The sequence below is a fragment of the Arthroderma uncinatum genome, assembly GCF_011692745.1.
Source record: "Arthroderma uncinatum strain CBS 119779 chromosome Unknown scaffold3, whole genome shotgun sequence".
Lineage (NCBI taxonomy): Eukaryota > Fungi > Ascomycota > Eurotiomycetes > Onygenales > Arthrodermataceae > Arthroderma > Arthroderma uncinatum.
This window is the reverse complement of record NW_022983865.1, coordinates 3,441,631-3,456,088: the sequence shown is the minus strand read 5'-3', so window position 1 is coordinate 3,456,088 and position 14,458 is coordinate 3,441,631. Positions and strand designations below refer to the sequence as shown.

At 46.4% G+C, this 14,458-nt stretch overlaps 3 protein-coding genes across 3 annotated transcripts; 1 reads left to right on the top strand and 2 right to left on the bottom strand.

Moving 5' to 3' along the window:
* Positions 1-2,803: 2,803 nt before the first annotated feature.
* GIQ15_04796 (uncharacterized protein) lies at positions 2,804-4,588 on the top strand (the record flags this gene model as incomplete). Its single annotated transcript, XM_033552213.1, has 4 exons — positions 2,804-3,055; positions 3,147-3,268; positions 3,323-3,909; positions 3,960-4,588. 4 exons carry the CDS (start codon positions 2,804-2,806, stop codon positions 4,586-4,588), a joined length of 1,590 nt encoding a protein of 529 aa, XP_033405943.1.
* A 513-nt stretch (positions 4,589-5,101) lies between these two features.
* GIQ15_04795 (uncharacterized protein) lies at positions 5,102-8,311 on the bottom strand (the record flags this gene model as incomplete). Its single annotated transcript, XM_033552212.1, has 4 exons — positions 5,102-5,667; positions 5,761-7,992; positions 8,052-8,194; positions 8,292-8,311. 4 exons carry the CDS (start codon positions 8,309-8,311, stop codon positions 5,102-5,104), a joined length of 2,961 nt encoding a protein of 986 aa, XP_033405942.1.
* Positions 8,312-11,100: 2,789 nt separating this feature from the next.
* On the bottom strand, positions 11,101-11,699 carry GIQ15_04794 (uncharacterized protein; the record flags this gene model as incomplete). Its single annotated transcript, XM_033552211.1, has 2 exons — positions 11,101-11,292; positions 11,361-11,699. 2 exons carry the CDS (start codon positions 11,697-11,699, stop codon positions 11,101-11,103), a joined length of 531 nt encoding a protein of 176 aa, XP_033405941.1.
* Between the last annotated feature and the right edge of the window lie 2,759 nt (positions 11,700-14,458).

Here is a 14,458-nt window from a genome sequence, read left to right as displayed (position 1 = left end):
GTGGCTTTGCCGAGCAAACATTAACTTTGATATTCGCCCCTGTTCCAAAAGATGTACGAAGTAACATGCAGTTCCCATTCTCCATACTCTACATATGACACATCAGAAACCGTTTCGAGCATAAATGCCTGCGCCTTCACGTTTCATCTCCAGATGGGCGTGGTCAATCGTTTATATTGCTTTTTATTTAATCTGACTTGCATAATTCCCGCTAGGAACACAGATACCACCAGAGGAACTGGCTATTATTCCAGTTTATGCACGCGGAATCAATATACCTGATAACTACTCCGTATATAGGGAAGAGTTGTCTGTTAAAGAAGCGCAACTGTGCCTGTATCCAAATTCTTAGGGTTTGAAACAATATTGACGGAGATTTTCCACGTCGTACCCTTGTGTCTCCAGTACATTCTCCGAATAGTCACAGGAAAATTTAGGTGTTGCAAAGATATTGAACCTCTTACGTATGAATAATCCCAGACAGGCGCGGGGATATCATGACGTTCAGGCAAAACTGCAATATGGGCGGCAGCAGACCTTGAGTTTTTCATCAGGGGATGTTTTAATTCAAGGAGCCCAGCAGGGCACTTTATGTTAGTGTCGTGCAAAACGGACTGTCGCTCAGAATGTTGGCTGAAATATGTAGTGAGACGCTACTGTTGTTTGTTAATTTCAGGCTCGTCGCGATTTCGAAGACGTCGTGATACTGTGACATTGCCTTTAATGTCTCGTCGGCAAATGTTGTCTCGGGAGTATAGGTGCAGGCAACCGCCCACAATTACTTTCAGCTAGCCATTACTTCTTCGCCATCTCCGTTCAATTGTATGGTTAGCACCCTCGATTGATCGGAGTTGAAGGCGCTCTACGCTCAGCTCTTACACGACGAACAATGTGCCTCCAGGACTACTCCCAGGGGTATGCGAAATCAGATCAACCGTTTGAGTCCTCGCCTGCCTCAAATATTAAAATTATTGCTTAATCCGTCGATGTCGAGGATAATAGTTGTGCAAGGAGTGATCTCATCTTGCTTGACTGATATCTCCTCGGACCCTTTTCCAGTTGACGACGAAGGAATCCACACTCCAGTAAGGAGTGAAGATTTGAGTGTCGATGTCCATATATACCTTAATCGGCACTCATATGGCCTTGTCTCAGACAGCACATCAAGGCGGTGTGACATGGCTTTCTATTCAGAGAGAGAGAGAGAGTCGTTGTTCCGTTTTTGGCAATGCTAAGATCCCGCGGCATTGCGTGAAACTTGAACACGAAGGGCATAAATTCCCATACTAAGCAATCTTCGCTTGGATTCAATGGCCGTCGATGCAACTTTTGGCGGCTGGAATTTGGAAATGATACCCAGAACTGCTACCCAAAAAGCCGACGCAGTGTATAACTCTCATATCTAACGTACGCGGCAGGCCTATACTCTATATACTTGTTGCATCTGTCTACACAGTATGTTGCACAAACTTCTAGAGTCGTTCGGCTATATCGAACGCCCGAACTGTTCGGCGTACTGTCGCGAAGACCAAGAGATGTATAAGTAGGGAGCCGCGACCAGCACCTTTACCACTTTCCCGCTGCATTCAGCAAAGAAAGAGATTTGGCAGTGATCCAACTACGTACGTTACAATTTTTCAAGTGCAACTACCCCGGCCTTTGATGAAACTCATCAACCTCTTGCGCAGCTCTGGCCTGATTTTAGTTTCATGACTAACAAGGGAAGTACAGTACAGTTTCCGCAGCAGCTCCTCCGTCCTAGTCAATTGAGGATATAGAACGAGAATCACGCATCATGAAACTTTTAATTATTGTTGTCTTCTCCTGTGCCATGGCCCTGGCACGCCCAGGCGCCTCCGATGACCGGAGATTTGGTTGTGTCCCGTGCCAGAATCATGAGCAGCTGTGCTGTGATACAGATCGCGTTTGCTGGAGACGTGCGTGCAATACTTCACCGATTAACGGATAGTTAGTGTTTCTTTTGTGTATTTTCTTGTCCTTTGATAGAATTGCAGCTAATGCTGGTTGGGGATCTAGAGATCAAACAATGCGCGATTTACATGGAAGGATATCCAATGTTCATTTACTTCTACACGGTGATTTTGCTTCGACTTGTCGAAAAACATTTTTAATCTAGGATTTGGAGGATATCTTGGTTTTATGGGCTCTGCTTTCAAATTTAATTATAGGAAAGCCTATTATGTTTCCGGGAGAGGTGTCGGAGTGTTCGTTAATGCAGACTTGATATGAAGTCTTTTTACTAGAAATATGCCCCCATATACATAGCATAATCTAGGGTTAGGGGGATTAAATATAACGTACTATCAGACCAGACAGACGAGCGTAAAATAGTCATGGAATGGACTTCAATAGACACTCTATCAATGAGCATCTTGGAACTTTTGATGTCTTCATAATTCAATAAGGAATAAGGTTATTTAAGTCTAGATTAAGGTTATTAGATAATCACCCAGAATGGACTAGCCAAGCCTTGTTTTCCAAATATAAGATGGTGATTGGCTTATACTGCTGGCCAAGCGCGAAGCCAAGCGCGAGCCGCGTGCGGTGTCCAATCTGGGCTTAGCCTTCAGGAGAAACGCGAGCCGCCAAGGTCTTGACGTCCAGCGTGCTTGCGGTTAGTCTTCCTAATGGCCTTTCCCCTCCGCGCTAATGCACAGAGCATGTCATCGAGGATAGGAGACGACGACATATAAGAAAGCGAAGATACCAATGTGTCTGCAGCTCGCATGCTCTCGCACATCTGCCTGAGAAACACAGCTAGTTCCTAGTTACTGAAGGAACCATGTTTCATCCAGCTCCTTTGTCGAAATGTGCATCCTCTCTTAGGCTCCTGAGGCAGAAGCTGCGTAGCCACGCGGCTTCGAGGCAAGGCGATGAAAAACATTCGCTTCCCGGCCGGTTGATTGACGTGTTCCTACGTACATGGGATCTGGGCTTTACTTCTTTCGGAGGGCCGCCGGTCCATTTTCGCATATTGCATGGGAGATTTGTCGAGGGGAAAGGTGGGAAGGAGAAATGGATTGATGAACAGACAGTAAGTTAATGTTTTTTAAGCTGCCTTGAAGCGCTGCGTTGTTTCTTTCCAATGCTTTTGGCTTTGACTGACGGTTGATTCGCATCTGTAGTACCAGGAACTCTTCGCCATCTGTCAAGGACTTCCTGGGCCAGCCAGCACGAAGCTACTATTCTGTATCGCGCTGCTCCATGCTGGCTTTATTCCAGCACTACTTGTGTTCTTTATATGGAGGTAATAATCAACTCTTCTTCTTTCAGTACTACATGTACCAATTAAAAGCATTAGTCTCCCTGGAGCAATTGGCATGTACGCTCTCTCCCTCGGCGTCCAGAACATCGGTGAAACCCTTCCTGCGCCTGTTTATCCACTTCTCTCCGGCCTCAACGCATCGACTGTGGGTATCATCGCCTTAGCAGCAGTGCAGCTGGCGGAAAAGGCGATTAACGACAAACTGACCCGCATTTTGGTGACTCTTGGTGCCTGTGCTGGCCTCTGTTACAATGCACTATGGTATTTCCCGTTACTTATGGTCCTTGGTGGGCTCGCTACAGTGGTCTGGGATGGATGGCTACACCAGAAAATTCGGAGCTTCCGGTTGCACAGGAAACGGAAGAATTCCCATCCAGAAGCAGCGGAGGAAGCTGGGTCACCGCACAGTGTGCAGGTAGCGGAGTGTCAAGATAATGAGGATGTACGTGGCGCAGAGGACAGCACGACGGTGCGGCCTCGGAGAACGAACGCTGCAAGTGTCAATGTGCCTGATAACAGCCCTGGCCCAATTCCAACCCCAAATCGGTCAACTGAAGTGGATGGCTCGCAGAGTCATGTCATTCGCCTTAGATTTGGAATTATAATCGTTGTCCTTTTCTTTGGTGAGTTTTCCAACTGTGTGTCCAAGTCTGCGTATTAACCACTCCTATAGCATCATTCATCGCGGTTCTTGTAACGAGAGGGGTTCTTCGCGCACCGCCTCTGGCTCTTGACCTCTTTGCCAGTATGTACCTTGCTGGAACTGTGATCTTTGGAGGCGGCCCTGTGGTTATTCCACTTCTCCGATCATATGTCGTAGACCCCGGCTGGGTCTCGGGTCGAGATTTCTTGCTCGGTCTTGCCGTTATACAGGCATTCCCAGGTCCGAACTTCAACTTTGCCATCTTCCTCGGTGCATTAGCACTACAAAAATCGCCGTTTCCTACCATATTCGGTGCTATTCTCGGCGGATTAGGCATATTCTTCCCGGGAATCACATTAGCTGTTGCAGTACAAAGTTTCTGGACTGTGCTCCGTAAGAAGAAATGGGTTACGGACTTTCTTCGAGGTGTTAATGCAACTGCCGTCGGATTGGTATTTACTGCTGTTTACCGCTTATGGGAAATTGGATATCTAACGTCTCGAATGACCAATGGGCAGAGCTTGGGCAAGGAGCCTTGGTGGGTTGTTGTAGCTGCTGTGACGTATGTTGAGAGTGCGTGGTTCAAGGTTCCACCGGCCCTTGCAATCGTTATGGGTGCGATTCTCGGCCTTTGCTGGTATGGCGCTGTTGGACGGTGAATTCAAGAGTGGTACGTAGACGGATTGCATGTTCGATACATCAATTGACCCATGCCGCATTGGTTCGGTTACGTGGCTTAGGAACTTACCTATCGGATTCTTTATAAGATTTAAGGCAGTGTTCAATATCCTGATGAGATCTACTGGCATGTAAATTGAGGATAGTTTGTATATTTCGAGATCTAGACTCGTTTCCATTACGCGTTCAATAAATACATAATTGGCTATCTACCGAGTCACGCCTCGGATAATTATTGATTTGATTGAGTCAAAGTTTCTATAATCAACCAATATATTTGTAGATTGTTATAAGGGATTCATTCTTGGCTTATCACGATGGATCGTGGAAACAGAAAGAATTGATATAAGGGAATTTTGGCAAATATTTTGGCAAATATTTTGGCAAACAGGGGTCGTCCGAAGAATCGGGCCCTTTATTAACTCCATTATGTCTTAGTTGTACATCCGTAAAACAATTAACTATCCCCTCCTTTTTATGAAGAACGAATGCAATCATGTTTCGCCTAGGACTCCGCTTTCCTTTAGCCCTTTCCAAAGCTCCGGTTCCAAAAACTTGCTAACGGTAATATCCTCCGCAAGGCCCTTTCTTCGGCGAGTTTTCAGTACGAAGTCTCTCGCAGTGGCCATGGCGCTAGCCATATCCAACGGTCGGAGCTTTATATCTCTATCTAGCGGGTCTCCTGGTACCACGCTCCATTTGTCAAATACTAGACTGACGGTGGCTTGGCCTTGGGTATGTATTCGAAGATCGGTCTCGAAACCAAATGAGTCGATGACTGGAATAAGACCGCGTACGGAGTAGAGGGGGGTACCCGCGATCGGACCATCGGATAAGACGTGTCCACGTCGTCGGGAGAGAACAGTGTAGATGGCGGCGACTGAATCGGGGGGGCCCGTCATGGCGCATGTATAAATTGGCTCCATCAATCGGGGGGAGGCCATTAAAAAGGAGGAGTAAACAACGCGACGAGTGGCAGGGATAATTTGCCCGCCGCCTCGATAGAAGGCTTGATCAGCCAAGGAGATATCTGTTAGGCGGAATTTGGTGTTTCGGATGGCTATATAATAGCAACGTGGTTAGAAACGGATAAAAGTGCATTATAACATTGCCAAAAGAGCAAAACCAAAGGAGGCATGGGGTTCTTTCTTACGTTCTTCGCATAATGGGCCTTCCCTCGTGCCCCAGTTGAAAGCCTGACGGACGAAATCCCGCACCGATCCGAGTAACTTCTTATCCACCTGAGAAGGTAAAGTGTCATCTTGAAGAATATTGGGGCCCATATCATCGGGACCAAATGCCCAGATACTCCTCGAAGCTAGCTTATCCCAATCATATTTCTCTTCGAAGAACTGGCCAACTTTTCGGATTGGATCATGGATGTTAACTCGCCCACTCTCAATATCCTCACTGATACCATCGTCAAGAGGTTCGGCAATCATGGTAATTTTGTTTTTCGTGTTTGCGGTGATGGAATAGCACATAATTGCAGAAGTTTCTACAACAGTCTCACAGAATCTCGTGACTGGATCAGATACCTTAAGTTCCATCTCCGCGTATAGTCGACGAAGATCATGCAAAACACAGTCCATATAGAGCTCTCCTGTCCCAAGCGCGATGTGTTCACCTGATTCCTCAACCCTGGTCGAAATCAAAGGGTAGCTCTTGTTGACCTTTCGGAGTCCCTCAAGCATCTTGGGTAGCTCGGAAGGATTGATAGGTTCAACGGCAACTTTGAAAACGGATTCCGTCATATGTTTAATAGGCTTGAAAATATATGCTTCTTCGTCGTCTTCTAGAGCCAAAGGAACAAGTGTCGCCGTCTTGATAATAGAATTGTCGACTCCACTAAGAAGCACCCAGTTACCGGCAGGAACACCACTCGTAGGAATGTTATACCGGGATTCAGCAATAAAAGTTTCCGAAATGGTTGCTACAACCATGTCTTCATTGTCGTCAATGGTATACCCTTCACCTAGAACTCTCACTTGCTGGCCTGCCCTCGCGGTTCCACTCATGATCCGCCCAAAGGCATTGAACCCGGAAGCATCTGGCGTTCCGTATAATTTAGTGACATGTACCACCAATGGGCCGTCTTGATCACAGGCAGCCATGGCTGCAGCAACTTTCGTATCCCGTGGCCCCGTATAGTACTTGTCCAGCTTCTTGCTAGCCCCTTCGACTGGGGATGGAATGTGCTGGACAACCATGTCGACGAATCCAGTAACAGGACCAAAGAATTGCGCGCACACTAACTTTAACAACACACGAGCATCAGTCTTTAGCTGGGTAGGCTTCAAATTGATTCCAAGTGTTGCTAGGGTCTCCTTCAAGTCTTCCGGGCTCTCACTGATAGTATGAGAATAAAGTTTGTAGATAGGTTCAAGGACAAAGTGGACGAAGGATCGCTTCGATTGTTCCTCCATGCCTTTGCGTGTGAATTTTCGGCTTCGGGGGTTGAAGAAGATGTCACCCCATAGTCTGACTGCAAATTCTGAGAGATCAACCTTCGCATATGTGTCGGCGTACATTTTTGCAAATGATTGGAGAGTGAAACACCAGTTCATCGAGGAACACGCAAACGCAACGTTACCCTTTTCAGGGCTCAGCCTTCTCTTCTCACCTTGTCCTGGTATCGTTTTCTCAATGACGGTGTTCACTTCTTCCACCACATGTTTCAATTTAAAGTAGGCGTCTGTAGGGGGTAGCTTGAGCTCTAGTATGAGTCGATCCACTTTGTTAATGATCAATGTGAGCGGGAGATCCTCTAATACAGCGTATTTGATGATTTGTTCGGTGTTAATCTGAACACCTTCGACAACATCCACCACCAGAACCACACCGTCTACCAGTCTCAGCGATGCAGCAACTTCATCCACAAAGTTGACATGGCCGGGGGTATCTATTATGTTGAAAAGATGAGACTTTCCTTTCGTGCCTTGCAAAACTAGACTCATCGGAGCCGACTTAATCGACAACCCGCGCTCTCTCTCTAAGAAGTGCACGTCTGTATATCGGAGCTGCTCATCTTTCGATTTACCAATCCGTTTGTCAAGCTTATTTGCGATATCATGTGTCTCCATAACCAGAGTGTCCATGAAAGCAGTTTTGCCATGGTGTAGATGGCCGGCAAGCGCAATATTTCGTGTCTGGTCGGGATAGTTTAACAAATCTGTCATAAACTCTCGGGAATAGAAAACGGGGGGCAGATCCGCTTCCTGGACAGCGAATTTCTTCTGTTGGATTGGTGCTACAATCGGTTGCGACAAGGGTTGCGTATCCTCTTCTTGTACTTTTGTCTCGACATCTGCGCCGTAAACTTGTTGCGCCGTTGGATAGTACTGTTTATCCTCGTGAAGAATCACTGCATTGGATGGACCTTGATCTGTATACACGACGAGTTAGCTGGAAATAGCAGATATAATTGCAAATGTATTTCCTCACCATCTATCTCCATTAACTCCTGGCCATGGGCAGCCGGCGCTTCCACCTCTGATTCAAGATCATAATCGAACTGCGGGGCCTGGGCATCACCATGCTGTGATTCTTCCTCGGACTCTTTCTCTCCTCCAATATAATTTCCGAACCTAGGAATATAATTAGCACCGGTTGCTCACCATCGAATCCGCGCATGGCTATGGATCTAGTATCCATCCACTTCCGTTCTATGGCCGTAACACTTACTCGTCGTAAAGGTCATCCATAATGTCTCAGCAGGCTATCGCAAAGGGTATGCTAGGTTGTGAAGAGTGTTTTGGAAGCGTGATATTTTCAAGGTTATTCACGCGCCGGGCAATGGTTGTATTTTAGTCCCTTAGTTCACCTCACCAGCCATGAGACAGCAGAAAAACAGCAAAACACAGGGTCGGATAGAGCTCTGAATGCTCTGTGTCGACATCATCGCGTTTATCAACTCTTTCTTTCTGATATGAGATTTGAGATCCGCTGGTCATGTGATTTTATATGCCAAGACTTTCGAGCTCGGAGCTGTTTGGTCACGTGCCACTCTCACTTTTCGTGAATATAAAAAGATCAACTTCATGAATGTTCCGATACTACGAGAAATAACTGCTTAACTGCTCACTAACCTTACAAAAATAATGATATAAAGAGTGAAGCGGATACCAAGCTCTCGGCAATGGAATATAGATCAGATCTTATATTCATAAACGTGAAGTCACTGCTACGCTGCTTGTTGGATAATGGTGGCTATGCCTCCAATGTTGAGAGCTAAGGGTACAATCTTACATCGCAATGACGAGCTATAGTACCTCCGGAAACAATGATTTCCTTATAGCCCATTATCTTATACAGGATATTTCTAGGGGAAATCCTCTGTTAACGGAATAAGGAACCTCCGGTTGCGGATGCAGTCAGTCACAATCGAACCAACAAGAGTAATTTTGTTGCACGAATGAAGCCGTGACTCCCACGTTGGCAGAAATGCGGCACAGAGGAAAATGCACCAACAGTTTAGACGGGGATTGAATCGCAGAAACAAGTGGGGAGGTCGCGCGATTGGTTGCTCTAGCATGGTTTTCAATGGCTTCTGCATATAAAGAAGCCAGAATTTTATAAATAGCCCCATATCCTTGATATAAGGACGAGTTCCCGCGCTTAAGTACGGGCTTCCCCAAACATCACGATGAAGGCGTCAAGTCTGGCCGTGGCCCACTTTATCAGTGCAGCAGCGGCGGCAATACATGGCTCGAAACCTATCGGCCCGACGTACAAGGGCACAAACTCGGAGTGTACCTGGTACCTTGAAGTCACCGATAAGAGTTATACATGTGAGAAAATTGAAAGGCTGTGGGAGCTTAGCCATGAAGTTTTCTTGGCATGGGTAAGTTAGCATCAAGTCTATGAATGGATTCAATGAAATTGATAATGGAACCAACTAGAACCCAGGAATAAAACCCGATTGTAGCGGCCTTCGAGTAGGCCTTTCGGTGTGTGTTGAAGCTCCCACGAAGACAACATCAACCTTAGATTCCTCAACGATAGAAACTTCAATGACGGAAACCTCAACGACGACGACGGAGTCACAAACTCCTACCGGTTTACCGGCACCATCACCAACACAGGCTGGATTGGTAGAATCTTGCACAAAATTCTATCAAGCTATCAGCGGGGACACGTGCGGTAGAATTATACCTCGATATAAACCCATCACACTGGATCAATTTGTCAAGTGGAATCCAGCAGTTGAAAAGGATTGTTCAGGACTTTGGACGGGCTATTATTATTGTGTGGGCATTCTTGGGATGCCCGGCGTCTCTCCGACTGGTATTTCGAACACTACTGTATCAAACACAAGCACGACCGTGTCGAATACAACTGCAACGTCTACTAAAGCCTCAGCCCCAGGGCCAAGGCAGGCCGACATTACTAGTAACTGTGAACGGTGGTATAAAGTGGTATCAGGTAATACTTGTGCCAGCATCATCAACCAATATGGCACATTCACGCAAGGGGAGTTTGTCAAGTGGAATCCTGCAGTCGGAGATGATTGTTCCGGCCTCTGGCTGAACTACTATTACTGTGTTGGTATGAATCTTCCGGACCAACGAGTCATGATACTCGAGACATTAACAGTCGTTGAATAGGTATCCCTGGGACTCCCACCACGAGACCGAAGACTTCTAAACCAACTCCAACAGGGTGCGCTAGCCCAGGTATGCCCTCACCAACGCAACCAGGCACAATATGCAAGTGCAAGAAATGGCACAAGGTCGTGAATGGGAATACCTGTGATGTCATTGTTCGGAAATATAGGATTTCCGTTGACAAATTTAATAAATGGAACCCAGACGTGGGGGAGGATTGTAACAACCTATGGCTTCGGTATCATGTTTGTGTTGGGGCTTAAGGCAACGAGGCTCTAGAGCAGCTAGAGGGTGGCTATATTAAGCCTAATATCCTGAGTATGTAGTTTTCAACACTCGATTTAAAGCTATTAGACGAATGGGAGCCCTGTTAGGTGCAATACTAGTTATCATGCCGCTAGGTTAGAAGCTTCGCTCAACGGAAGAGATTAACGAGTTATGCCAAATATTGTCTTACTGTGTAAAATCCTTTGAGCCTCTTTTAGGTTATGTAGGGAGTGTATAGGCCCAAAGATCCGCCGCACATTACAGTGACACTATGATATTCGATCTTGATGAGTGCACAAGAAAGCCGGCGTTTATTAGATCATTCTACAGGTTAGACGTAACACCCAACCAGTTACGACTCTGTGGTAGGGTCGGTGATCCTATTGTTAGGAATCAGAGCTACAGCATACCCGGCGATTTGAATCATAAAACAGCCACAAATATTTTTCTTGTAAGTCCTGGAGTGAATTGTTTAATAGAAGCCCGAGGGGCCTAGATATAAATTTAATTGTTTCGGCCAATACCTGACATGAAAAAGAACCCTTCTTTATCGGAGCTAATATTCGACGTAATACTCCTCTTTGCTCATAATGCATATCGATTCATTGTTAAGGTATGTCTTAGCCCGAGAGACCATCAGATATCTTTTGGAATGAGGAGTCCGCTGCAGACTTGAACTTCTGAATATCCGCAGCGTAGTCTGAGTCCAGTTTTGGGGCCATGGCATCCAGATACCTCATTATCTCTTTCTTGAAAACTTCCAAAAGAGCATCGGCAATGAATCCGAGCTTGGCCACACGCACCCATTGTAACTGTAATGTGTTAGTGATGTTGAAAAAGAGCTAGAATATGAGAAGAGAAATAATGACAGCTTTCTTACCTTCTTGAGAAGGGATTCATTGGCCTTGTCACCAGAACTGGCCACGGTTTCCATACTCTTCACAATCAAGCCACTCTCCTCCTTCGTGTACTGAGGGGCCTTGTTGGCGTCTGCGGTGGCAGTCGTGTAGGCGGTGTGCAAGTTCCGGAGAGAGTTCACAGGCTTAAGAAGCGCAATGAAATTGCCGCCCCAGTTGTTGAAAGCTGTATCAACGGCTTGGAAACTTGCCGTGAGCTCCTTAGTGTGGGTGATTGCGAGGTCGGCATCTTTGCTCAGCGCCTGGGTGAAAGGGGCCAAGCAAAGGGTGAGGGGAATAAGGATGGCTTTTTTGAGGAGCATGTTGGGCAGCGAAAATATGTACAATTTCTTGTGTAGAGGAGGTATAGGGTAGTTTGAGACAATCAGGGGTGGGAAATGGAGGGTAGGGATATATATCCTTCCTTCGGGATATTAATATTGCTCGGCATTGTGGTGGTCGGGAGATCTTCGGGCATCAGCTGAGAACGAAGATCCGGAGTTGGATCGCCGTCATGTAGTTGGGTATAAAATCTCGGGGAGTACGGAGTGAAGGTGATGCTTTACGCGATTGGAATTGCTCAACCCCGTTATTAGCCTGCAAGCCACCGAATAATGGCTGAAGTACTCCGTATGATCCACTGGTATAAAAAGGGATTTCACATATCCGCGGGCATCCAAGGTGGGTACAGCTAAGTTATGAATAGTACGGAATAGCTCCTCAATACCCCGTATAATTCATAACTACAGAGTACCAACCGTATGTCAAGATAGGTGTCTTGAAGTGACGACAGGTGCCTGAAGTGAAGATGATAAGCAGCTAGTTGGTCGTGATCGCGATGTGATAGAGCTACTTCATGACTAAGCATGGCGGTGGCCTATCAAATCCAGGAGCGGAACTCTTATTTAACTTCATCTCGTTTACCTTCATCAACTCTTTGCTTTTTTTATTTATCACCATTCTCTTCAGCTCTCTCAGTTTTAGCGTCTTTGCGCCTGTCTTGAAGTGGGAACTGCAGAAGGGACTCAAATTTCAGTTGACCCATTCATGAAGCATCAAAGCGTTTCATGCGTTGTGGCGTACATAGTCGCGGACATCCTCTCAGCCCCATCCACCAATGGCTCGGTTAATCATGATACCATTCCAGTGGGTGAACTGCTTTCTGCATGGAGATGCAGGTTGAGCTGTAAGAATTTCCTATCAAAAGCAAAAACAGCCGCTCTACTCTCCATGCAGCATCTCATATATCGAAATGCCAAACTTTATCGGGTTTTGGGCATTTGAGATATGAAAAGAAAGAGGAACCGTGTCCGATAAACCGTTCTCTTCTTCATACTCTACATCGAGTACTCCGTACGGCGTACAGCCAAGCTTATCATATTTAAAACCAAACTCGTTCAGAAAGCAGAGTTATCTTCCGCAGAGTCCGTAATTCCTCGGATTTTGTTTCGCGCCTGTCTTGATAGCTGTTCTTCACAAACATTCGCGTGTTTTCGAGGACAGACCACGGAATACATACCTTTATTTTGAAGATGGGCTCAATTGCCATGGAAGATTTTGTGGAAAAGAGTAAGATAGCGGACGGTATGGATCGTCTACACCACGGCGAGTCCAATGGCAATTCAACTATGCCTGCCCAAGCCGGCCTCGAAGCGCGCGATGCTCCACCCCCCATTGCAATCGTGGGCATGGCGATGAGACTTCCAGGAGGTGTCACCTCTGCCGAGGAGTTTTGGGAATTTTTGGTTGCCAAAGGAGATGGGCGTGGCCGGGTTCCTGAGACGCGTTTTAATATCGATGGTTTCTACCACAACTCCAAACCTGGATCAGTCAAAACACAGTATGGCTACTTTTTACACGAGGATCCGGCATATATAGATGCATCGTTCTTCTCAATGGGCAAATATGAAGCTTCCAATTTGGACCCACAACAGAGACTGCTTCTCGAAGTCGTCTGGGAGTGTCTAGAAAGTGGTGGCCAAACTGGGTGGCGTGGGAAGGATATTGGCTGTTTTGTTGGCTCCTTTGGAGAAGATTGGCTGGATATGTCATGTAAAGATACCCAAGATGTTGATAGAATCCGAGCACTTGGCACAGGAGATTTTGCGCTTTCAAATCGCATCTCTTACGAGTATGACCTAAAGGGTCCTAGGTAAGGATTGATTCTAAAGTCCACGCGAAGTTCCTTTGGCTGACTCCTTTAAGTGTCACATTTCGGACAGCTTGTTCGTCTTCTATGGTTGCTTTGCATGAGGCATGCCAGTCTCTATACTCTAGAGAGTGTTCTGGTGCCATTGTCGCCGGGACTAGTCTTATTTTGGCTCCTACGATGACGACGACTATGTCCGATAACATGGTACTCTCACCAAGTGGGATCTGCAAATCTTTCGACGCCGAAGCTGATGGCTACGGGAGAGGTGAGGCTATCAATGCGGTTTATATTAAGAGGCTCGAAGATGCAGTAAGAGACGGTGATCCTATTCGTGCGGTTATTCGCTCGACCACTACGAACTGTGATGGGAGGACGCCTAATATTACAACACCTGGAGCAGAAACTCAAGAACTGCTCATACGGCAGGCCTACAGCCAGGCAAAGATTCATGACATCTCCAAAACTGCCTTTTTTGAATGTCACGGTACTGGAACTGTTATGGGTGATACCACGGAGCTATCAGCGGTTGCCAACCTTTTTGGAGAACGAGGGGGAGTTTATATCGGGGCGGTGAGTTGATTAACAACAGCATGAAAGACCTACATATTTTATTGGTCCTCTTGGCTTACTCGAATTAGGTAAAACCCAATATAGGGCACTCGGAAGGCGCCTCAGGGATAACGGGCATTATCAAGGCGGCGTTGGCCCTTGAAAATAAAATAATACCGCCAAACATCCATTTCAACCGTCCCAATCCGAAAGGCATGTAAATATCTGAATGCATTGTCAGGGAAAGTGAATGTTAACGGGCCTTCATTTTAGTACCATTCGAAAGTGCTGGGCTCCGAGTGCCTGTGGAACCAACTTCTTGGCCACAGGATCGGAGCGAGCGAGTTAGCGTCAACTGTTTTGGAATTGGCGGAACAAATG